Below are 26,665 nucleotides of genomic sequence, written 5' to 3' on the forward strand. Positions count from 1 at the left end.
GTCCTCATATGAATATGGTTTTGGAAAAACTAAAACAAAAACAGTAAGTATATTCAAATTAAAAGCATATATCACCTAATTAAAAACTTCAGTTGGGGCTTCAAAGCTACTTTTGTTTGCAAAACATTGTATTTGAAAAACCCTGCCATGAGAGCCTGTAGCTCATCCACTCTTCTGGCTGATGTGATAGCAGTAAGAACACAGATGAGGCAAAGAGGAAGAGGCCACAGGCCCCAAAAGAGGGGGCATTAAAGCAGTTAATACAGTGCTAAGATCCCAAAGTGGCAATGCGTTCTTAACCGGGGGGGGGGGAAGGGGTGTGTGTGTCAAACAATCCCCGTTAAAAATCCAGAGACCATCTGGTTTGAAAAAACTGATCTCTGAATGGGACGGTGAACTGCTGAGATCACTGCTAAGTGAACTATCAGGTAGCTTAGAGGCATGAGGATTTGAGATATAACAGGTACTATAAAATTCCCTGAATCTTAGCTTCTGATGGAGGTATGTGGAGTGGACCAGATTAGAAACAGTTTCCACTTTGCTAAATAAGTGGATCGTTTTCTACTGGTAAGCAATACCTTCTGAACTGCCACTGGGCAGTGCTTCCCTGCCTAACCACTCAATAGCCATGCCATAAAGGTACAGGATTTTTGAGTCTAACATCCATCCAAGCTGCTGGGACAGTAGCTCTGAAAGCAGAGGCAGAGGCCATAGAAGTTGGATATTCACAGCCTCTCGATTCAAGAGCCAGCATTGTCTCACCCAAGTTGAAGCTAGAAGAATTATCTTGATGTAGTCTTACAAATCAACTTAAGGGTTGCCTGTGGGTTGGAATAGGGAAATTGTGTACATGAGACTCAGTCCCCACCTCAGGGGAAAAACATCAGTTAATGAGCCTGGACCTTGACTTGCTCGCGAACAGAACTGATGGCATTTCTTCTTGTCTTTTGTTGCAAATACGTCAACTGAAGGAATACTCCAGACCCAAAAGACAATTTTGAGTACACTGTTCTTCAGGGACCACATCTGATTTGAAAAAAATCTCCAAATGAGATAATTGGCCAGCTGGTTCTAATAACCTTGTCAGTGCGCAGCAATGGGAGAAATGCCCTTCTTGATGCAAAAGTCCTAGTTCATAACTTCTTGACAATGCTGATTGACCGTGCCCTTCTCTTGTCTGTTTTGTTAGTAGATTGTTGTGTGGTTCGTTTGGATGCCTGTGGCATGACAAGTCCATGGTGTGAGGGAGAAAAGCACATTAGCTTTGTGAATTGCCTGGAATTCAAGGACATTGACATGAAGGATCACTTTGTGTTCTAGCCATAATGCTTGGGTTCACAAACCCTCGCGGGACAGACACATTGGTAAAAAAACTGGCCCTTTGTAGTCAGAGTTTAATAAAAAAAAGAGCATTAAAAAATGAGGCATACAGGTGCAAGCCCAGGGAAACACAGGCCAGTGATTTGAACACTGAATATCTCCTTGGAATGGCAGTGGAATTGAATCTAACGCATGGAGGCCACTTCAGCCCAAAGACACAATCCTAACGCATCCTGCAGTAAGGAGAAGACAGAAAGATCCATGAAGCAGCAGATCTTCTGGCCATGTCTTCCATGCAGTCACATACAGAGCCTCTCATAGAGCTGGGCTCCATGCCCACTATCCAGCTGTCTCTTTGTATCACTGATTCTGCTGTTAAGGGGACCTCCACTATTGCAGAGACTGGGGTTGTATTTGCTCCATAAAGTATCACAGACATTTGCAAACAAATAAGAAAAATCATTGCGCTTGTCAAAATTTGGGTTTACCAACCTTGAAAGTATGGCTCAGATATGTGCCTGCATGTTTTAACAGCTCTCCTTGGGGTGCAGTGCTTGTAATATTAAAAAATGACATTCATATTTTTTTTTTTTTTTTTTTTTTGGTTAGAGTCAATTCCTGATTATTCTAACTCAAATATTTAAAATCAATACATTGTTTTTCTCTGCATCCTATAACCAATCCTTATCACAGGTTCTGCCAAATCAGATTTCATTTTCTTATTTGTAGTTTGTAATTAGTTCTCAATGGTGTCATCTTAGTACTGAGTGTGATATGTACAGTGGGTCAGTCCTCCTGGAGACTATCAGTCCCACAGTTTTCAATTTTCACATAACCCTGTAGACAGCATTATCTGATTAGTCTCAGCTGATTAGCACCACAGCACAGTTTTAGGCCATCTCCAACGTTTAATAAAATTTATACAGAAAATGAGTTTATCATTTGCTTTTCAGAAATGGTCTTCCTTGGGAGAACGGTCTTTTATGGATACCTACTCTCAGAAATGCAAGAGCTAACTACTGACTTCTAGAACCCAATGAGGCAGTTCATGCAATAATGCCTCCTGTGATCTGATATATACTAGTACCTCATTATAAAATATTTGTTGTGACCTTGTCTATTAGTGTGACACAGTGTACCTCAAAATAATACCCTGTACCCCCATACTCACCACTTGTATATGGTTATGATCTATTTGTACAAAGCATGCCTTGTGAGGTATCATTGGAAAAGTTATGGTCTTTTGAACATCACTGTCCTGTTAAAATCTGTGTATCATGGTACATGAAGTCATGAAATTTTGTTGTATGTTTGCTACTGAAACAGGAGTCTGGGCAATGTCCACAGACTCGCTCTTCAGTGGCAACAAAAGAGTGACCAACACCCAGCCAGGTGTAAAGCAACCATCACCGGCCATTCACTAGCAGGGGAGGAGTTGTTAACAAGAAATTTATAATTCACATGAAAGATAGTTGCTCGAGCACGTAAACCAGGGAGCTGCCTGACCCCATGACGCAGCAAGGACTTTTCCAGTAAAAAGAGTAAAGATATTAAAAGGGGGAACAAAGGCCCCAGACCACCTCTCCTTCCCTACCTATTCTGAAGGCAACAAGATCATCTGGAAGACAAAGGAACATTTGGACTGGGGGGAGTGGTCCTAACTGGAAAAGCTTTCCAGTTAGCACAGACTGCTGTAGGCAACTGGGTAAGAGAAACCTTGTTACTTCAAACTTAACTTAGCTTGATAAAGTTTAGGAATTAGATGTGATTTTACCTTTTACTTCCTTTTGTAACCAATTCTACACCACTTATCAATTAAAATCTATATTTCTGTGTTAATATACTTATTTTATGTTTTCTCTAAGCCAGTGTGCTTTTGACCTAAGTTTGGGGAATCTATTCCGGTTACAAGGGCTGGTGCATATTCATACCCTTTGATGGAATGACAAACTAATGAGCTTACTCTGATCAACGAGGTCTTGAGCAGTGTAAGACGCACATTTCTGGAGTGCCGTGCAAAGCTGGGGCTGAGGGATATGCAGGTGTCGCCTTATGTGTAATTCAAGAGTGGCTGAGCATAGCACTAGTAGTTGTCTGGGAGTGACTTGCACACTAGAAGCAGGGGTGAGTGGGCCAAGTGGCAGCTCACACTGCAAAGCAGGGCATAGGACACACCAGACTGGAGAGTTAAGGGGGCACAATGATTCAACAGTCCAAATTGTACCCTGGGGCCTCTCACAATTAGTATATGTATGTAAGAACTTGTAGGGCTAGAATCTGAGCCCATTGGGGTTCTGGGCCACTGACGCCTCCGCATTGCCATTAGAGATAGGTGTGCATAGGAGGACCCTGCAAAGATAGGCTCAGCAGGAAGTACCACCAACAGGGCCTAAGCAGAGGCCACTCCCAGCTCACTGACTGGCCAATACCAGTATATAAATTAGGAAGCCATGATGGTGAGCTGTCTGAGCAACAACAAGACTGCCTGCCTGCTTACTTCTGTTCCAGACCCTGTTTGCGACAGACCCTAGACTCCGGCCTCTGACCCTAATCTGTCCTTGACTTCACTACTGGACTGTTATCTGTAACCTGGCACCCAGCCCTGACTTCTTGGTATCCTGACCTGGTTCAACTCTGACATGCTAGTGCCCAACCCTGACTTCCCGGCTTTCTGACCTTGCTTGCCCTGCTATTGTCCCCAGTCACAACTCAGCAGCTGACTGGGCATGCCAGACATCCACAGCCCAGCCCTGATAGAAGAGTACTTCCTCTGGGCAGACTTCTGCAATATAGCTCCCAACTTTTTTGGCATAAAATTGTAGGACTGTATACCAGGTGTCTTTTTGATTAATAGCTGTAAAAACTACTTGTACCAAGCAAGCTTCTTCTAATCCCTACTAACTTTAGAAACTAACGTAACATCTATGGCTAACAGAAAAAAATCTAGCAAAAAGCACATATTTTTGTTTATGAGATTTCTTTCAATTACAGTATTTTCCACCCAAAATAATTCACAACTAAATCCAGGGTTGATGGCCTCTACATGTTTCAAACACACACAGATTCTTCAGACTGACAGGAAAAAATCAACAAAAAACAGTTCACTGCTTACATTAGCTAGAATCATTGACTATAGTGTGTACACGTGTCAAGGCTGAATCCTCACTCTGTCACTTTGAGTACAGAAGGTGGGGGCTCGCAAGGATTTTAAAAATTAATACTTGCCACTCCAGGTTTGTATTAAACTCCCAAGGTTACAGCTTTTCTCTGACCTTGGCTTGGTAAACGCTGCCACCACCCAAATGCAAAAAAACCCTTGGACCCAGGAAGGAGCATTTGGAAATTCCACCTTGTGGGGTACCCTGAAGACCTTTCACCTCCCCCTTCAAAGAAGAGCTGAGAAAGAAAATAAAGGAAATTAGCTGTTGCTACCAGCTAATCAAACAACATATGCACATACCTCTTTGGGACCAAAAATCCAATCCCGGTCTTAAAAAAGGTAAAATTTATTAAAAACAAAAAGAAAGGAAATATATTTGGAACTTAGGCTTTTTGCTAGATCTTAAAACAAACAATTACAAAAATTAAGCATTAAGATAGTTTTCTTGAGGTTCAGCTTAAAGGTTACAAGCAAAATAAAAGCATCTGGGGTTAGCACAGAGGAGATCCAAAGCCAAAATAAAGAAATAAACCTAATCGCGTCTATTTAAATATGCCCTGTCCAATGATTTCTTCTAGGTATGGAAGATGAATTTTTATACCTGATTCAAGCATTACACAGCATTCCTGCTTATAGCATTGCTGCTCCGTGTCTCCTTCTCCTGAGAACAACAAAGGGAAAGTTTCTTTCCCAATTTTAAAAAGTTCTAGCCTGCCCACTGGCTCTTTTGGTCAGGTGCCCATTTTTTATTTTTTAACCTGGGGAACTTTTTAACCCTTTACAGGTAAAGCAATTAGAGAACAGCTACGAAGAGGGATTTTACAGCTAACTGACTGGCTGGGTGTCCATCAAAGGGAGCTATGCCCCCCCCCACACACACACACACACTTCATTTATCACAACATGTATGTGTGTAAAGAAATTGAAATTACTTTCTTCCACCTCATAGATTTCAGAGTTGAGAATTATAGAATAGGAAACTTAGTCCACTCCCTGCCAATGCAAGATTGTTGTACATTTGTTGTCTCTAGGGATGGGAAAAGTTAAAAAAAAAACCCACAAGTATTTTGGATGAACAGAGTATCAACAGTATTTGGCTATGTACTGTATTTAACAGAAAAAAAATAGAGTGGCAGGATAACTGTAAACTTAAAGGAGAGGATACACCTACATGGAATTCCTGACCCTCCTTCCACCCTAAAAGTTCCTAAATTCCTATAAAAGGTTACGATTTTTTTGCCTTTACATTCTTACCAATTTTTAAGTCGTTAGTCAGACTGTGTTTTGTAAGACTCAGCAGCTCTTTGCCATCAATGTTATTCATCTTGAAAATCCCAACAAGGTCTTTTAAACCTTGTGCACAAAGCCAGACTGAGACCTCTTCCTCTGACCAGTTCTCAATAGACATCTTAGGTTCATCTTCCAGTCCACTTCCTTGGAAGCAAGTAGAGAAGGAAAATTTCAAATAAGAAATAAGAAAAACAGAACTGCTCTTGTGCATTGAAAGTTGCTCTTGGTATACCTTTGTAACATAGCTTTTATGAGCTAGAATGTTTATTTCCTGACTTATTTTGTCTATATTAATTAGCAAATAATTTTTTTCCTATTGCCAACTATGCTTGCAATTAACTTATATTTTCTGTTTCTCATATTATTTGTGTACAAGTGTCACTGGCAAAGTGTGTGTTGCTCTGGGAATAATATTTGTCAGTTAAGTGCTGCCCAGAGAGTAAGAAAAAGAGATGCAAGAGAAAACACTTCTTTTGTTTAGGTCTAAAATTTCCTTAAAGAAGGAGTGGTACATTTGAAAGATTTTTTTCTTCCTTCTTTCTTTTCCAACATACAGGACATTTCCCAATAGTAAATAACAATTTTAAGAAAGGTCAAATGTTGGGCCTATACTATTTAAGATTACACATTGAGCACATACTAGGGTAAAGCAGTCTGTATAGTATCTCCCAATAGGTTTACAACTATATCATACTGGACGTATAAAAAGAGTGGGTTTACAAAATGCATGTACTTACCTGCACAATGTTGCTTTGGATCAAATTGCCAGATATTCACAGTTTTATCCATTGAACCTGTTGCAAGTAATGGAATATTTGGTGCAAAGGCACAAGTTGTAACATATCTAGAAACAAAAGCAATTCAATAATTGAAATTTAAAATCACAAATTAAATACTTTACTTGGTTAATATAGGATTATACGGATTTCACACCTGGTATGCTGAGTTAAAGTGTGCAGGATGCTCCCAGTTTTCTGCAAATAAAAAGTATTGCATTTGTTAGGTCAAACAGAAATAAAAATCACAGTTAATCATTTTTATTTATATAGCAATTTTTAACTCAAAGCACTTTACAAAGATGGGGAAGCATAATGATTTCAATTTTGAAGATGGTGTAACTGAGGCACGAAGAGGTTAATAATGTGCCAAAAGTCACACAGAAAGTCAACATCAGACCCGTGAATAGAACTCAAATCTCCTGATTTGCAGCCCCAGGTTCAATCCCAACAGAACACACAGCTGTCCCTCAGTGTACCTGGCAGACAGAAATATAATATATTCAACTGACATTTCTAAAATTCTATATGGGCTGATTATTCATCAGAATAAAAAAAACATTTCTTCCAGAATACTAGAATTAACAACATATCACAGTGAACTGATAACTGAAACTCAAATAGAATTCAGGATGCAATCTTTAAATAAAAAAACAGGGTCTGTAACATCACAAGGACTATGCAACTGTAGTTTGCATATGTGGCCACTAGATGCTGCCATTCACAAAAACAAATCAATGATCCCAATCCTTTAAATAACGTTTAAGAGTCTCTCTTTAGTGTAGCATGATTCCTTTCACAGACATTGTCAGAATTTAAAAAAAAACAAAAACAAGTTATTTTAATTGACCTGTCAACTTTCCTGTTTTTCCTCTCATACTGTCCCTCATGAGGGATATGTCCCTTATGTTGGACTGAAATTTATCTCCATCCAATGCAGACCTATTGTTCTTTCACTGTCATTACTATAAAGTACATCAGATTTTTTCCCCATAATGTTTAAACAAGAATCAAGGTTAAAAAAAATATTCTGTCAAATAATTTCTTCCCTGTCACATTCATTATTAAACTTCATGCATTACTATTTTTCTGTATCTCTCATTTTCTTATTGTCTCATATTTGGATGCAGAAGGTTGAGAGTCTGTTTTTCCACATGCTTCTTAACTATGTTTCCATACACTCAGAAGATTCTGAGAACATGAAAGCAGCAAAATATTCTCATGATTGTGCCATTGGTATTCACCTGTTATTCAGATCTCACAATTTATCTGAGAATTATCTCCCAATTAACATTATAGGACTAAACAGAACTGTGGAACAAATAATTTATTTCTTTAAGTAGTCAGCAATCATGCCCTTTTTTTAAAAAAAATAAAGTGATAACTTAAAGAAAGCAATGAATCTTTCTAAACCTCACTATAAATCAATATTGACACTGATGAAGAAAAAGAAAATACAATCCATCCCAGCCTGGTTATCACAATTTACCCAGTGAGGCCATGGTCAGCTGGGACATCTCCTTGCAGAGGTCTCATGAGGCAAATGCCAAGAGCTCTTCTCCTCTCTAAACCAAGTATGGCCGATTTTGTACAGGCTATATGACTGGTTGGACACACCCTCAGACTCTGATTTGCTGGGAGGCTGGACATGCCTCCCTCATCACCTTTCGGCTGCTGTCACAATAAGCATAGAGTCCAAAACGTATTTCAGCAGCAGTCAGCGCCCAGCGAAGGCCTGGCATGATCCAGTCCCACAGGCACAGTAATTTGTCCACCATCACATAGGAAGTCTGTTTAAGAACCAGAAATAGAATTCACATCTCCCAGTTCTGTGACTTTAATGAGTGAATACGCTTCCTCTCCTATGTCTTGTAGCTCCCGGGAAGTTCAGGTCCAGATCATGCTCTCAGTTACATCACTGTAAATCAAGAGTAACCTCACTGATTTGTGAATTTACACTGGTGAGGAGACAGGAAAAATACTGGGGCCAAATTATGCCTTCGGTGTCATCTTGCTCATATTCTGATTAGGAATCATTCTTTCAGGTCTGGGTGAGCACTTTAAACCAACTGACATTTGAATACGTAAGGGACCATTACACTTCTATGTGAGACAAGAATTCCTAAACACATTCAACCTTAGGTGTTGACTATACACAAAAGTTGTACCACCGTAACTGTATAGGCAAAGTGTGTTTATCCTTCACGCTCAGGAAGACAGATTAGTAATTTTAATATTGTGAAAGACAAAAGTTAAATACTATGTACAGATGAATTAGTAAGGCTTTACCAGTTTTCAGTGGTATTATTCCTACTGTGAAGCAATAAGTCTAAGCAATAAGATGTAAAAAGTGTATGATATTAAAGAATGCTATTATTTCTTAACCACTCCCCTTGAATTGCCCATGTTTGTACATATAATATACTAAAGAATTCCTAAAACAACTATTACTGATACAGGAAACTCCAATTTTTTCCCCTGTATTAATAACTGCAATCTTGCATGCTTTTGAGGATATGACACAAGACTTACAAATTTCATCCACCTGAATGTGCAGATACATACGTATACAGTAGTGTGATTCGGTTGTACAGTACCAAGATAAGAAAAGAATAAAGTGTAGAAAAAAGTGGCGCACGCGAGAGTCTCTGTACTTTGATATGGACGAACACTTTCCTCACTCCTACTCCAAAAAAATACACACTAAAGATTTCAGGTCATATTTGCTATTCTTCTGTCTTGAGAAGACAACATTTTAGGTGAAGGGATATAAACTAAAAAAAAAAAAAGTTCAGTAAACTAATCTTGAATTACACAATACTTACAGTGTCATGTATTATGATGGATTTGTCCACAGATCTTTAAAAAAAAGAACACATTAAATTAAATGATGACATGGAAAGAGATGAGAAACTGTATAATTAAAAACTATGGGACAAATTTTTGTCCCATAAGGAAAGTCTAAACAGACAAGATTTGCTGGCAGCAACTATGCAGATGTTAGATGTAGCAATCCTCTTCACTGAAATCTAGAAGTAGGCCCTTAATATCTATACAGTAGCTTGAGGTACAGCCTAGCGGGAAGAGTAGTGGCTGAAGCCCACAGCTCCTCTCAGTCCACTAGGTTTTTGAGGCAGTATATCTGTGTAGTACATAAATCCACTGGCCATGTTACCACCACACCAATAGCTCTTTCACATTTGTCCACTCCATGCTCCTGTATAGGGAGTAGCTGCAAAGGTTGGCTCAACCACGTGTGGACACTGAAATCTGACTGAGTGGGCTCTCCTACCCTGGAGTACTGGCACAATTTTTATAGGGGGGGTGCTGAGAGCGATTGAACCAAACTGTGAACTCTGTATACGATGGAAACCGCTTCAGCACCCTTAGTTCCAGCACCTACGCTCCTACCCTCCAAGTATTTCTGTTTCAATTTGGACCTTGAATATCTGCAAAGCAGACTAGAGGAAGTGGCTCAATACAGAATATAAAATACTTCATAGTTAAAATATCACTATTTTTAGTAAAATTATCCAAATACAAAGAGTTATAGGTTTATTTTCAGCACATACAGTTCTTCCTGAGTACATCTATACAGATTGGATGCCAACCTCAAAAGATCAAAAATCATGAATCAGACCCTCAAAAATAATGCAACTGGCCCAAAACCTGGCCCCAAAAAATCTTATCAAATCTTGTGTTTTAGTTTGTCCTCTGACTTTCTCCTCTATTCCACTGTCAATGTATGTGAGATAATTTCAGGTTGAAAAGTCAGTCTTTAAGGCATACAAAAATGACTGCCTCTCCCTGGCTACTCAGACAGTATGTCTAAACAGTATAGAAGAACCTGCGCTGGCCTGTGCCAGCTGACTTGGGCTCACGGGCTGGGTTGTGGGGCTGTTTCATTGCTGTGTAGATTTCTGGACTCGGGCTGGAGTTTGAGCTCTGGGACTCTCCTGCTCTGCAGAGTCCGAAAGCCCAGGCCTCAGCCCACGAGCCCAAGCAGCCTGGCACAGGCCAACCACATGTTTTCTTTGCGGTGTAGACATATCCAGAGAGGCATGTCCTCACCCCTAAGATAGGAGAACTGCCATCCATTTCCAATTACTGTCTTGACCCAGCAGCACCACTTCTCTGTCTCCCTTTGCCCTAGGCTTTCTCCCCTGTCTGGTTCCCAGCACCATTACTCTGCCTCCCCAGTCTCCTCCCATATTTGTGATCCAAAAATAAAATATCAAAAAAGAGAATTTAAAGAACCTTTGGCTCCCCAAAACAAAAACAAAAAACACCACAAAGAAAAATGACAAAGAAAGTTATTGCCCTCTGGGATTTGTTGTTATGACTTTAATTACTGGTTAATCTACAACATTCTTTTTTTTTTTTTTTAAAGAAATCATTTCCTTAATTTAGAATTTTTTGGTAATAGAATGGAAATTAAAAGGGCATATGACTGAAGTATTGCTGGAATTATTTCAAGTTGCTACTTTGACAGCTTACAAGAGGTTAAGTAATTATCTCTTACAATGTGGAATAAAAACATGCATAATGTCATTAAAATATATGAAAACATGAATGATTATAAATATTCTACCTTACTTACCATTTTCTTCTTTTAAAAAAAACCAATGTTCGAATACAGAAAATAAGGAAGTTGATCCCACCACGATATTGGTTACTTAATTTAATATTACCAAAACATTAAAATTTTCCTTTCTTGTAAAACTATCCATAACTGTTTTCTCTCCCACCCTCACATTTTTATATAATACTGATTCTACTAGAAGGAACAATTACATTGCCAGGAGGCTTCAACACCAGTCTAGGATTTTTTGCTAATTCCTGATGAAAGCATTAGCTAGAGATGTAAATAGGGTTTAAAATTCTATTTTTTAAAGGGTTAACCATTAAGCAGTTCATATAGGTGGGGAATTATGGGCGCAAGGGGTGCTGCAGCACCCCCACGTTTTACACGGGGTCTGGCTGCCAGCCCTGCGCCCCCGGCAGCTGGCGAGGCTCCAGCAGCAGAGTTTAGTCATTTAACCAAAACCCGTAAGACTGATGCTAATTGGTTAACCAGTTAAAGTTTTATATTCCTAGTATTAGTGAAAGATTTCACTGTCTGAAACATGGTACCAAGGGAGTCCTATGTATCCTGAGAGAACTGTTACGTTACTTTAATAGACAGCACTTTTCACTTATCACAACAGCATTAAAACCCTAAGCCTATGTGTATCCCACCTTGCAAATCATACAGGATAACAGAAAAGTCATTGCCACAAAGTAACTCCCCAGGGGTGAATTATTTTACACATTGTTGACATGGAGTAGTAGATTCCATTTGTCTCCTGTGCTATTATAGAAAAAACATGGAGGGCATTTGAATTTTGCCTCCGATATATTTAAAAAAAACCCTAAAATCAATAATAAGATGTTCACATAAATAAGGGAACACTGCTTAAACCAGAAGAATCCACCCTCTACGAACATATTAAGGTGAACTGTAAAAGAGAAATATATTTATAAAATATTCTTTTAAACAGTAGGTAGATCTTAAGTACTGTTGATTCAATATTCACATGGCGGGGAAATATCAGAAAATATGCCTGAAATATTTATAAGCACATCTTTTTGCAATTAAAAAAATTGTATTTTGCACAGAACACGAGCATTTGTACATGCAAACTGTGAATTTGTACATATATCTACAAGTTTTATATATATATAATAAATTTGAGTTTTTCTGATGTGCCCACAAATATTATGAGTAAATTTTTGGAAAAGTACAGAAATCTAGCACCAGAAATAAACACTTTGCATGTGTTTTTCTCCCCCAAAAAGAGAGTGAATTCCTTTAGGTAGTTAAATGTTATAAGTCTTATTCCAACAGATTCTAGAACATCATTATAATACATATATCACTTTCAAACTGTGTGCGCATGTGTAGGTATATAAATTTTACAAAGGAAATATTTTAAAACAAAGTAATTTTTTTTAAAGTTGTAGGCCACTATTTATATTATCTTCATGTAATAATGCAGATAAGTGTCCAGAAAAGCTTTTCATACACCAAAGCTGAAATTGAGTTCTCCCCACTCCAAACACACTCATCCTATTCCTTAGTAATTTCTGAATTAACTTCAGTGCTTAAAAACAAAAACAACTCAATTTCCACTTCAGAAGGGGGAGATAAATGTTCATCTAAGCACAGACATCTACTGTAAAACTTAAATAACTAAAATTAAGTGAAACTGCTTACCCTGAAACTAACATCTGCCCATCACAGGAAAAAGCGCAAGCCAGGACTGGGGCAGAGTGTCCATTCAATGTGCATTCATATTTTAATTCACAACCTACAAACACAATTATAAAAAGTAGAACATGATTTTTCTAAACTTGTTAACCAATCATTTTCCTTTTAAAAATGTTTTGATTTATTACTTTAAAAGGACTGAAAATGTGAGAGCTTGATTGTAATCAAGTGAAGCCAGTTGGATCATTGGGGCATAGGGTCACCCTCCAACCACACCCTCTGTTCTTTGGCCAGGTCCCTTGCGCCATATAGTGTGCAAGAAGGGTGGACACAGAAGCTGTTATTATGGTCCTACTCTACTTAGAATTCCTGGATAAATTGGCTTTGTAGCTGTTTTGTGCCACCAAAGCAGACTCATGGATCTGGCCTCAGACCATAATGCATGCACAGAAGTGGGTAATTAGGATTACATAGGCAACCTTAACTTTAGTATTTCCTCACTTCTGCTGCTTCATTTTGAAACCTTAATATTCTTTTAAAATAGGTTTTTGTATGGAATTTATAATTATATTCCTATACAGTTAAATAACTACACGTACATACAGCCCACTTATGTACAGAACACAAAGAAAAGAGGAGGGAAGGTTTTCCCCCCCCTTTATTGAAAATAGTTTGAGCTCTCAGTTCCACTTCTACTGGTCTGGTACCTAAATCACAAAGCAACCACCCCACAGCAGACACACTTGTTTCAGTTTTAGCAGATGTCATGGATTTAATGGACAAATGAGTCACTCCTAGTGACTGTCAACTTTAGCTCAGGACTGGGGTAGTTAATACCATCACTGTCTGGACTGTACCTCTTTGGGAGAGATAAAGAGAGGACTCTGGTCTCCAATCATGTCAACCTAGCACCTTTCAACAGTTCTACACTCAAACAAATTATTGGTAGCTTCCAACAAATAAAATGCGTAACATAATTATGTATGAACTATTCTGTGGATTTGTAACATACTGTAACTGGTTACTGTACATCAGTTAAAAACTTTAATAAATAGAGGAGTTAAGCAAGGCTTGATCCTGCACAGTGTTGAGACCCTCTGACTCCACTCTAGCAAAGCACTTAAGTAGGAGCTTAACTTTAAAAGTATGTGATTAGTCTCACTAACTTTGTACCTATAACCTTGATAGATATGAGCTTATTAGCACTAAATTGTAACTAAATAGCTATTAATTTTGAGTAAAAAGAAAATTATTGCTATGCATACCTAAGACATCAGCTAGTGAAATAAGCCAAAGCTTGATCTGGTTATCCTGACCACAAGATGCCATTCGGAAATATCTGGATCCTTGTTCTCCATCTGATAAAATGAAAATGTTTTAAAGGGGACCAGAAGCACCGAAAAGAACATGACAGACCAGTACACTAGGTTACAATTCTAACATTTCAATTTGAAAATTAGCTTCCACATTCCTAATACCTTTTTAAAGTGTTGATAAAATAATTATACAAATTAATGTTATGATTTTGCAATCAAGTTAAATCATATAGCAGATATCATATTTAAATGTTGTTTCATGAATAATACAGGTGGAAGAAATCCAAAACTGAGCAGTTGTGACAATAAAAATGAGATAGCAGGCAAAGCTAAAGACTACCACCAGCCATTCAAGGTAGTTTAATTTCTCCCTGAGGGCCCCCCTCTGCACCTCCCAGGCCAAGTGGAGCTACAATGCAGGAAAGCATCTGCACATTATTTAAAGTTTTTAAAAAGTCTTTTTTTGTGATGTTATGACAACAAAAAAGAGTGGCTTCCATGTGTATTTGATCCGATTTATTTGTAAAGGATTTAAAAGTCCTACAGAAAATATATTAAAAAAACAAAAACAAAAAAAACAACCCTCCACCAAAAGTCACAAAACAGGAAACTGCAATGGTTTTATGAACATTTTTATTTTCAAGGATTAATATATATTATTTCATTTAGAGTAGGCCCAAATTTATAATTCACACACTAAAAACAATTTCCGTTCTAATTTTACAGCAACGACTTAAGTGTAGAAAGCCTTTTCTAAGACTTCGTAACTTCTACAATATATGCCACACAAACTAACAAATTATATTGTTATAAGGTAAATACTATGCGGTATAATCATAATTAAATCTAAAATACAATCATCAAATAAATGACTAAAGCACCAGAGAGATTAGGGCACTGGACCAGATGACCGATCGAGGTCCTTTCAGTTCTACACTTCTATGATACTCCAAGTTAAATATCTACCTAAGAAGGATACCATATGACAAGGGGACCAGGAAAAGCATGGTCCTTACAGACAGAAATTTCGATTTTCAAATTAAATGTACAGTGAATACAAACCATTAACCAGATCTCACATTTTTTCTAGTGTGCTTATTCACAAAATTCAGTAATTCACAAAGGGCCTACCAGTCATTAGTACAAATTAGCAAGCTTCTGCTGTATTTGAAAAAGGTGATTTATATAGAAGTTAGAGCTCTAGAAACAGATTCTACTGCCAATTTACTGTGATGATACAATTTTGTGACAAACCTGGCAATACAAAACTGTGGGGATGTTTTTTGTTTTTCAAAAGATACTCTGTACATTCATAGTTGCCAGTCTTGTTTTCTTTAGTTTTTGTTTCTCCTTCCTCCTACTACTCAAATTATTGACTACTTGAAGATAGGTTGATCAAAATGGATAATAAAGGTGGTTTCTTTTTTGTGTTGGATGAAGCCAGAGAGCCTTAAAACGTTGTATGCATGTTCTCTCCAGGTCAGCAGTTCTCAAACTTTAAAACCTAATGTACACATGTAAAATTCAAGAATACTTCACATATTTTCATAACTAATCAATTTAGTTACGTGTTCATATTCCTATAAATGAACCTATGTACCAACTGACTGCAAACCCAGTACCAGTTTGAGAAAAGCTGCTCTAGTTATTACAGATAAGAGACAATTAAAACAGTGCACATGAAAGAAGTTTGCTCTTTTAAAATATACAATGCCAATGAGTGCATTCCATTTCTAAGTATTCTAAGATTTTGAGCAGTGCGTGAGGCAGTTGTAACGGTATGATAAAACTGCTCCTAAAACCTAAGAAGTGATCAGCACTGACTGAGGGCTTGGTAGCAAATTTGTTTTAAATACTGTATATAACTGCTATTCTGCACATTAAAAAATAATGGGCCAAACTCATCATTAGTGTTTGAATAGGTAACTCCAACAACGTAAGTGGGAGCTATATTGGAGGGTGGAACTCTGCCTTTAGCTAGTTAATTTGTCTACTGAAGGTGCTGAATGCAGTCCAGTTTGGATGGCTGAAAAATCTAAAAAAAAGGTCACGCTCCTTTACTGACTGTGGAAATACCCGTCTCCTTGGCAACTGTTATATTATTTGTGTTATTTTAATCTTTAAAACTTTGTGCCTCATTTAAGATGATGTCTCGCTTTTTCATAAATTTTAATTTTGTATAAATCTTTCACACATAATTTGACATAAACCTTGACATTTCAAAACCAATCTGTATGCAATGGGTTTGGGGAGTAAAAACCTACATTTGAAAATCCAAAAATTCAAGAGAAGGAAATTTGAAGCATATGTTTATAACTTCTAAATGGTACCAAGCCTAACGGCTTTCTCCTGCCCTTATGCAAGCCTTGTTTAATACAGATTTTCATGTGATATTAATTAAAAATGGCACTTTAACTGGACAGTTAACAATGCAATGACAGTATGCATGTCTCCAAATTTGGTCTGTTTTCCCAGGAGAATGGCTGGATACAGCTCTGGGGAGGCGTGAAGGAGTGATACCTGTGTATATGTATAAGACTGTGGAGAATGTAGAAAAATCAGAGAAGTGACCCCAGACAACCAAATTACATTTATTCCTTTGCCCGACTTTGTTTTACATTTTGGAAAAACTAGATGAAACTTTCTCCTATAGAGCCTTATTATGTACTCCCATGACCTACATAGCAGCTAAACTCCTGCTCTGAATTAAACCCGACACACCCCAATCAGTAAGTCAGAACAAAATTTAATTCTAGTTCTCCATAATAATGGAAGCATATCTAGGGTAATCTGTCACACAGAAATAAAGATATTCTTGACCAGTTCTCATTAGAACTGGGTCCAAATCACAACCTCAGATCCAAAATCCACGAACTGTGCGTAAACTCAGATGCAGTTTTGAACTTTGCAGCTTTCCTCTATCTGTACAATGGGCTGACCCAAAGCCTTGGATCCAAACATCTTAAAGACAAGTTTTGCATAGGATCTAATCTTTGCAGTTTGGGCCTAGGATTATTTTCCTATTAGGTACAATCAGACAATGGGCCAGATCCTCAATCTGGTTTATGGCCCCTTGGCTCCACTTAGATGGCATAAATGGGGTGCAAATGTCCAGCAGAGAATTCCCTGTTGATGAGTATTCCCTGCTTGGTGCTGCAGTTGGGTCTTGCTACCTCCCTCCTCTTTGCCACAGTAATCCTCCATCAGCACAGAATCTTTTAAATACCCTGTGACAAAGGTACAATACATTGCTGCCCACCAGATTTTCTAAGCACGGACAGGGACAGGGCCGGTCCTGGGAATCACAAATCCAAAACAGGGCTCTCTGAGGCCTCCCCCCTCCATCTCCCATGCTGTGTGAAGATATCGTGCAGGAAAGAATCTGCCCCATATTTTAACTCTTATTGTTTCTGTCTCTTCTGTGCTATACTAACATCCAAGGGCTCGAATCTGCAATGTGTTAAGTACACTGGCTCTGATCCAGCAAAGAATGTGCTTAAGTCATTTGCTGGATTGGGGCCAGAACACACTTTGAAGGCTCAAACCCTAAAGCAGGAGCAGTTATTGAGGAGGGGAGAAACATTCATAATCTTTGTTTTAAAAACAGTACATAACGGTCAGTGGCCTGCCCTCCCCGAATATCAAGAAATCCAGTCAGTGAAACACCACATCAGAAACCCAATAACTGTACAAACCACAACTGCTGATGGGGGGAAGGGAGTGCTCCCCATCACATTTCCCTCAATAGTGATCATAAACAAGTGCCTTATACAATGCTTGCAGAAGCCTTATCTTCACTAGATAAAAAAGGTGTGTTCTTTACCCTGTTCTTTACCCTAGCTAACATGAGTTAAGTCCAAGTAAACAGAAGGCAGTTTGAGGGACTTTAGGCTCCCCCTCGGTCTTCAACTCGGAATGCTAATTTGTGTTAATGCTACAAACTTCCTTTTTTTCACTAGAATTTTACCTCATATTATTAACGTTACCTCATGTTAGCTAGTATGTTAAGAACACATCTCTTTTCCTAGATTAAGTCTTCACTGCCAAACCAGGTGTTGGGTTTTTTGTTTTGTTTACAGTAATATAACTAATACAGATAAGCGATCTCATTTAAAAAAACCACATTTGGGGGGCAGTGAAGACATAGTCCCAGCAAAAACAAGGCCATACTAAACTCTGACTTGACGTGAAGGGGTGGCCCACAATTTTATATGATGTAACAGCCTTATAAAGAGATATTAAGTTTTGTTTGTCAAGCACTTTGGGATTCCCGAGTATATGAAAGGAGTTGTGAAAAACAACTGTATTCTATCAAATCCCCAGGGAAATAACACCTTTATTCTCCATCAATAAATTATAACGAAAAGAAAGCACTTAAAATGAGAATGTATAGAACAAATTATGCACACTTTTCGTTTTACAGATCAGTAACAACATTGCTACTAACTCTGTTTTCAGCATGTTTTTCTAGTAGCTTTTGGGATTCATTTTCAATATTTCCTTTTTCCACTACTGAGATTTTTAAACCTAGAATGCTTGACTTTAAATAGAAACAAAAGCATACAGCTCTCTATCCTGCAATTGCAGGTTAACTACACAATTCTTACCATGATGAGAAGGAAGAGCTATTTATAAAGTGGATTCAATTCCAAGAAGCCAATTAGTAAACAACTACAGGGAAGTGAGATCATAGATTATCAGGGTTGGAAGGGACTTCAGGAGGTGATCTAGTCCAACCCCCTGCTCAAAGCAGGACCAATCCCCAACTAAAATCATCCCAGCCAGGGCTTTGTCAAGCCTGATCTTAAAAAAAAAAAAAAAAGATTTGATGTACTTGGCAGGATGGAAACAGAAGAATGGCTTTTAGTAGTTTTCCCAAATGAGAAGAAAACCATCTACAGTGCATCACTGTCAGAATGAAAAGAAAGAAACTATAATGATAACGTATGTCACAGAAATAGACAACTTGGAAAAAAAATCAAAATTAAATCTAAATCAACAGAAATAAAGATTCAACACAAGATTCTAGAGGAGAAAAGAAAAGTGCTGAATTGTAGAAATCCTAAACCACAATGTAAGCTTTTAAACCATATATTTTATACACTAACTTGTGGAAAAAACAACCTCCCACTTAACACAGCTGATTATTTAAATATAACAAAAGAAGTGCAATTTATCAAATCAAACCTTACTTTTTCCAGAGCAATTAAAATCTATATCTTCTGGGAAAAGAAGTGTTAAGATTCTAATTAACCATAACTAAATCCAATTTAAAGAAAATAGCAGAGTCATCTGTTATGAATAGCCTAATGGGTAAAGAATAATCAGAAACTTTGGTTTCATAGGTTGTTCTTTGAATTAGAAAGGTGAAGAAACCCAGTTTAAAAAAAGATTTTCTTTTCATTGTACTGGTAAGCACTGCTTTTATGAGCTTTGCAACCTTTTAAAGGCTGTTAGTAATACTGAAAGTTTCAACTATTAGCAAGAAAACTGAGGAAAACAATAAGATTCCAATAACATTTCATTTAAAAAAAATTACAATCAGTTTTCAAACTAAACCATTGGGACCAGCCAAAAAACAAAACAAAACGAAACCCTGTACTCTCATGCAGGGAAATGCACATTTTCTTGTCCATTTCTCTCTTACAAGGCAGAACTAACAGGAGGTAGCATTACTGGTGACACAACTTTTAAATCTACGAAGTAATCTTTGGAATATTTTCTTTCCAAAACCATGATCCACTTTAGGGGAAAGGAAATCACAGGAGCAAGGGTGTAAGTAATTCTTAGTTCATAACTGAATTTTCTGGGAGTCTTTCCCCTGTTTAGAGATTTTATTTAAACATCAAAACCCTTCTTATATCATGACAGAATAATTCAGTGCTGTCCCTCACAACTTGGAAATTATTCCCCTTATTACTGCGCACCTTTCAGTGGACACACACTTGACAGATTTGGTATTATCAATTGCTAACTTTTCACTCAGGAGCATGTGATCACTTTCTGCTTTCTCAAATTTTTCCTGTCTCTCTGCAGCAGGTGATAGTTAGAGCTTTCTGTAATATATTATCCTTAACTGTAACCAATGCTGTTTGGTAGTATGAAACATGCTTACTGTAGAATTATTATTTTTTGGCATTTTTAAGAATTTCCAATGGATACTTCACTAAAACGGGTTTCAGAGTAGCAGCCGCGTTAGTCTGTATCCGCAAAAAGGACTAACAAATTTATTTGAGCATAAGCTTTCGTGAGCTACAGCTCACTTGAAATCATGGTGGAATTCCTCAAGGGTTTCTTTTCCATGGGTCCAGATGAAGAAGATATCATCAGTGTAGCACAAGTAGAGTTGGGGCACTAGGGGACGAGAGCTGAGGAAGCGTTGTTCTAAGTCAGCCATAAAAATGTTGGCATACTGTGGGGCCATGCGGGTACCCATAGCAGTGCCGCTGATCTGAAGGTATACATTGTCCCCAAATGTGAAACAGTTATGGGTGAGGACAAAGTCACAAAGTTCAGCCACCAGGTTTGCCGTGACATTATCGGGGATAGTGTTCTTGACGGCTTGTAGTCCATCTTTGTGTGGAATGTTGGTGTAGAGGGCTTCTACATCCAAAGCCCGATGCCAACTGTGCCCACATATCTATTCAGGGGACACCGTCATAGGGCCTAATCACATCAGCCACACTATCAGAGGCTTGTTCACCTGCACATCTACCAATGTGACATATGCCACCATGTGCCAGCAATACCCCTCTGCCATGTACATTGGCCAAACCGGACAGTCTCTACGTAAAAGAATAAATGGACACAAATCAGACATCAAGAATTAGAACATTCAAAAACCAGATGAAGAACACTTCAATCTCTCTGGTCACTCGATTACAGACATAAAAGTCGCAATTCTTCAACAAAAAAACTTCAAAAACAGACTCCAATGAGAGACTGCTGAATTGGAATTCATTTGCAAACTGGACACCATTAAATTAGGCTCGACTAAAGACTGGGAGTGGATGTGTCATTACACAAAGTAAAACTATTTCCCCATGTTTATTTTTCCCCCCCTACTGTTCCTCACACATTCTTGTCAACTGCTGGAAATGGCCCACCTTGATTATCACTACAAAAGGTTTTTTTTCTCTCCTGCTGGTAATAGCTCACCTTGCCTGATCACTCTCATTACAGTGTGTATGGTAACACCCATTGTTTCATGTTCTCTATGTATATCAAATCTCTCCACTGTATTTTCCACTGCATGCATCTGAAGAAGTGAGCTGTAGCTCACGAAAGCTTATGCTCAAATAAATTCGTTAGTCTCTACGGTGCCACAAGTACTCCTTTTCTTTTCACTAAAACAGTGGCTGGCATATTTGTGAACTTTATTTACCACTACATGAAAGATCACAAAAAAAAAAAACTATGAACCTTGGCTTTATAAACAGATCTACAAAGCAGAAATACAAAATGATCAGAGTATTAAGGCAGGTTACATGCTAATAAATTGTCACTGAAACTAGGGCTCCTGTTTCATGCTATGGCCTCCCACAAAATCAAGTTATTATTTATGGGGTTTTCTAGCTCTTTATGAAATATGTTAGCCTTTCAACCTGCCAGATACTTTTGAACTTAACAGCTTCACACCTTTGTCATTCTTCTGGATTCTCCTTCATTTCTATTTGTACAGTTCTGCTGGTTAGGTAACTACTGTTATCTCTGCTGTACAAATTCAATGCTTACACAACTACACCACACATCTCTTCACAGCCATCCCTCATAAATTCTGCAATGAATCCTGGTTTGATGTAGGATATGAAAACTCTACTTGCTTAAGGCAAGTACAAAGCTTTCCCTGCCAAGTGTAGAAGCTGAAGATACCAATTTCTGTAGAACTTAAATTTTCATTTATAAATAAAAGTTAAATTTCTAGCTACTGCCATTCCAAAGATAACCTTCCAAATGTGAACGGAATGAAAATCAGTGTAGTGTTGTCTTTCTCAGGGCTGGACCAAGGCACAGGCAGTGTAGGCCCATGCCCAGGGCAACAGCTCCTGCAATTATGTCAGCATGTCAGATTTCATTTTTTTTAAAAAGTTTCTAGCCCTCTTGGTTGTGAGCAAAAGCCTGAAAATATGAACACAGCATAATAGATGTAGTGGTGTCTGCCTAAATCTGTAGACAGCCTGACATAATAGCGCTAAGAAGTTTGAATGGCCCCACATATTTCAATGGGGTGTTAACTATAGGACTCGTTATGCGACCAACAATACCCCAGTAAAGAAATGCATGTGTGGCAGGAGTAGTTGTCTTAGCCTATTCACCACCCCAATGGGAGCATCCTGGCTGCAGGAATAAGCACCAGTGAGGAGGGGCCTACCAGCTGCCACGTCTGCCTCTCTTTAAATGAAGATGAGGACCACTGTCAAGATGAGGACCACTGTCAAGCAGAGGGTCCAGCCACAGTGGATCCTACACTGTGTTGTGTCTATGGCCCTGAAAAAACTTAATCCAGTTCTGCTCTGACTCTGCAGACAGACATTACCAAATGCCAAGCAACAGCAGAGTGAAAACAACAAGACTGGTCAATATCACCGCTGTTATTCAGAACTTGGAGAAAGCAGTGAAACTGTCAAGAATGAGAGGGCAGGACTGACCTAGGAGAGAAGGACTTAAAAGCCAGGTGTTAAGTGACCAAGAGGAGCTAGCGAACAAGGGGCAGCAAACAGAGGAGTTTGAGAGGGAGTTTGTAGGAGGGAGAAAGAATAAAATCAGCATGATTTGGAAAGGCTGCCTCCCCAATGCCAACACTGCTCCTGGAGCCTTCACCTGCATCTATATGGAGACAGAGACTCTGACCATGGATTTCCCTACCCAGATCCTGGGCGTGGATTCACAGGGATTGCAGGCTGCATTTCCCTGTCACAGAAAGCCAGGCTGGGAAGACCATCCTGCATGAAAGGTGTCTATTGGTAGAATCTCTCAGGGAGCAGGTGGGAGAGCTACAGGAGGAGATGGCTAGGCTGAGGAGCATCCATGAAAATGAAAAATTCATTGAAAACATGCATATGGAGACTTCAAGGTTGAGGAACTAATCCAGCTGGAGAGGACTGCAGATGAACCGCCAGGGAAAGAGGAAACAGCTCCTTCAAACGGAGGAAGCTGGCTGCTGGTTACCTCTGGCAGCAGGCAATGCACCACCCCTACTCCAAACCCATTGTCAATAAAGATGAAAAACTGGTATGCTGCCCTGGTCCTGAGGGATGAGGAATGTCCCTCAAAGATGGTGGTGGTGCAGTCATTCACCCTCATGGCTGGGAGGACTGCAGCCATCGCTCTCAAGAGAAAACGAAAGGTGATGGTGGTTGGTGACTCTAAGGAGGATGGAGACATCCATCTGCCTGCCTGACCTGGCATCCCAGAAAATTATTTCCTGGGTATCTGGCTGGTGAATCTTGCCCATATGCTCAGGGTTTAGCTGATTGCCATATTTGGGGTCGGGAAGGAATTTTCCTCCAGGGCAGATTGGAAGAGGCCCTGGAGGTTTTTCGCCTTCCTCTGTAGCATGGGGCACGGATCACTTGCTGGAGGATTCTCTGCTCCTTGAAGTCTTTAAACCACGATTTGAGGACTTCAATAGCTCAGACATAGGTGAGAGGTTTTTCGCAGGAGTGGGTGGGTGAGATTCCGTGGCCTGCATTGTGCAGAAGATCGGACTAGATTATCATAATGGTCCCTTCTGACCTTAGTATCTATGAATCCTAGGAGGTGTGCTGCCTGCCAGGGCCCTGTATCTGAGACATTATGGAAGGACTGCCAAGGATCATCAGGCCCTCTGACTACTACCCCATGCTGCTCATCCATGTGGGCACTAATGATACTATGAGGGATGACCCTGAGCAAATCAGAAATGACGACCAGGCTCTGGGAGTGAGGGTGAAGAAACTGGGGGCACAAGTGGTGTTCTCATCAATCCTTCAAGTCAAGGGGAGGGGCCCAGGCAGAGAGATACACCCTGGAGGTGAATACATGTCTACACAGATGGTGGTGCCCAGAGGGCTTTGGCTTCCTTGACCATGAGTTGCTATTCCGAGAAGAGGGACTGCTGAGCAGAGATGGGGTCCACCGATCAAAGAAGGGGGAAAGTATCTTCAAATACAGTCCAGCTAACCAATTGAGGTGAGCTTTAAACCAGGCTGCACAGGAAACAAAACCCCACAGTTAAGTCCAAAACATGACTACCTGGGTGAAGGGTCAAAATCTGGGGGAAACATGGGCAATCATGGCAGGGACAAAGGAGATACAAGTGGGAATACAGAGGAGAACTATAATGAACATCTTAGATGTCTGTATACTAATGCAAGAAGTATGGGGAATAAACAGAAAGAACTAGAAATACTAGTGAATAATCACAAATATGACATAACTGGCACCACAGAAACTTGGTGGGATAATTCACCTGACTGGAATATCAGTATAGAAGGGTACAGCTTGCTCAGGGAAGGACAGGCAGGGAAAAGAGGGAGGAGGTGTATACACCTGCACTGAGGTTGAGATAGAAGTGGTAGGCAGACTTGTTGAAAATATCCGGGAAAGGATAAAACGGGCAAAAAAGCCAAGAGTGATGTCATGGTAGGAGTTTACTTTAAGCCTCCTCACAAGAAAGAAGAGGTGAATGAAGCTTTTTTTAAAAAACAAAACAAAACACTTACAAAATAATCCAAAACAGGACTTGGTGATAATGGGGGACTTCAACTACCCAGACACCTGTTTGGAAGTAATACAGCAGAGCACAGATTATCCAACAAGTTCTTGGAATGCAGTGGAGACAACTTCTTTATTACAGAAGGTGGGAGAAAGGAACCAGTGAAAAGGCTATTCTAGATTTGATTCTGAAAACAAGGAGGAACTGGCTGAAGGTGGGAGGCATCTTGGATGAAAGTGATCATGAAATAATAAGAACTCACGGACGACAGGAGAGATCCCAGAGGACTGGAAAAGGGCAAATAAAATACCTATTTATAAAAAAGGGAATAAGTGCAATCCTGACCAGGAAGTTTAACTTTGGTACCCAGAAAGATAATGAAGCAAATAATCAATCGATTTGTCATCACCTAGAAGTAAATAGGGTGACAAGTAACAGTCAACATGGATTTGTCAAAAACAAATCAAGCCAAAGCATGCCAAACTAATATTGTTCTTTGACAGGGTAACAAGCCTTGTGGTTGGGCGGGAAGCAGTAGATGTGATTATCTCGTATTTAATAAGTCTTTTGATATTGTCTCACGTGATCTTCTCACGTAAACAAAACAGAAATATAGCTTAGATGAATCTACTATAAAGTGCTGCACAAATGGCTGGAAAAGTGTACTCAGAGAGTAGTTATCAATGGTTCACAATGAAATGGGAAGGGCATATCAAGTGGGGTCCTGCAAGGATCTGTCCAGTTCAATTCAATATCTTATAAATTATTTGGATGAATGGCACAGAGAGTACACTTATAAAGTTTGCAGATGATACGATGCCAGAAGGGGTTGCAAGCGCTTTGGAGGACAGAATTAGAATTCAAAATGTTCCTGAGGAAATGGTCTGAAATAAACAGGATAAAATTCAGTAAGGACAAATGCAAAGTACTACACTTAGGAAGGAATAATCAATTGCACATATACAACATGGGAAATAACTACCTAGGAAGGAGTGTTCCTGAAAAGGATCAGGGCTTATAGTAAATCAAACTAAATGAGTCAACAGTGTAATACTGTTGCAAAAAAACCAAACATTATGGGATGCATTAGCAGGAGTGTTGTAAGCAAGACACAAGTAATTATTCCACTCTACTCAGTACTGTTAAGGCCTCAACTGGAATACTGTGTCCAGTTCTGGGCAACGCACTTCAGGAAAGATGTGGACAAACTTGAGAAAGTCCTGAGGAGAGCAAAAAATGATTAAATGTTGAGAAACTATGACCTATAAGGGAAGAGTGAAAAACTTGGGTTTGTTTAGTTTGCAGAAGAGAAGATTGAAGGGGAATATGATAACAGTCTTCAAGTACATAAAAGATTGTTATACAGAGGAAGGTGATAAATCATTCTCCTTATCCACTGAGGACAGGACAAGAAGTAATGGACTTAGACTGCAGCAAGGGAGATTTAGGTAAGATATTAGGAAAAACTTACTAACTGTAAGAGTAGTCAAACACTGGGACAAATTACCTAGGGCAGTGGTTCCCAAACCTGTTCCACCGCTTATGCAGGGAAAGCCCCTGATGGGCTGGGCCAGTTTGTTTACCTGACACATCCTCAGGTTCGGCCGCAACCGACCCGGCCCACCAGGGGCTTTCCTTGCACAAGCGGTGGAACAAGTTTGGGAACCACTGACCTAGGGTGGTTGTGGAATCTCCATCACTGGAGATTTTAAAGAACAGCACTTGTCAGGAATGGTCTAGATAATACTTAGTCCTGCCTCAATGCAGGAGATTGGACCAGATGTCCTATAATGGTTGCATCAAGTCTACACTATGTTTCTATAATGATATCACTTTCAAGGTGCTGTTTCTGCTGCT

The 26,665-nt window shown here is 39.2% G+C and overlaps 1 protein-coding gene across 6 annotated transcripts in view; it reads right to left on the minus strand.

Moving 5' to 3' along the window:
* WDSUB1 (WD repeat, sterile alpha motif and U-box domain containing 1) overlaps positions 1-26,665 on the minus strand; it is a 73,884-nt gene that overhangs the window by 30,060 nt on the left and 17,159 nt on the right. For 3 of the 6 annotated variants that reach the window (XR_007359141.2, XM_048869541.2, XM_048869542.2), the window contains exons 4-9: positions 14,062-14,154; positions 12,803-12,896; positions 9,372-9,405; positions 6,704-6,744; positions 6,508-6,614; positions 5,735-5,914 (exon numbers count right to left, since the gene is read on the minus strand). Coding sequence is in view for 5 of the 6 variants with exons in the window: in XM_048869541.2 (XP_048725498.1) it covers positions 5,735-5,914; positions 6,508-6,614; positions 6,704-6,744; positions 9,372-9,405; positions 12,803-12,896; positions 14,062-14,154 (549 nt within the window). In the remaining variant the exon portion in view is untranslated. Of the gene's footprint in view, positions 1-4,341; positions 4,717-5,081; positions 5,142-5,734; positions 5,915-6,507; positions 6,615-6,703; positions 6,745-9,371; positions 9,406-12,802; positions 12,897-14,061; positions 14,155-26,665 lie in introns of those variants that run through there. The other 3 variants (XM_048869540.2, XM_048869539.2, XM_048869543.2) reach the window with 2 other exon arrangements.

Source organism: Caretta caretta, chromosome 11 (assembly GCF_965140235.1).
Source record: "Caretta caretta isolate rCarCar2 chromosome 11, rCarCar1.hap1, whole genome shotgun sequence".
In the NCBI taxonomy this organism is placed as follows: Eukaryota; Metazoa; Chordata; order Testudines; family Cheloniidae; genus Caretta; species Caretta caretta.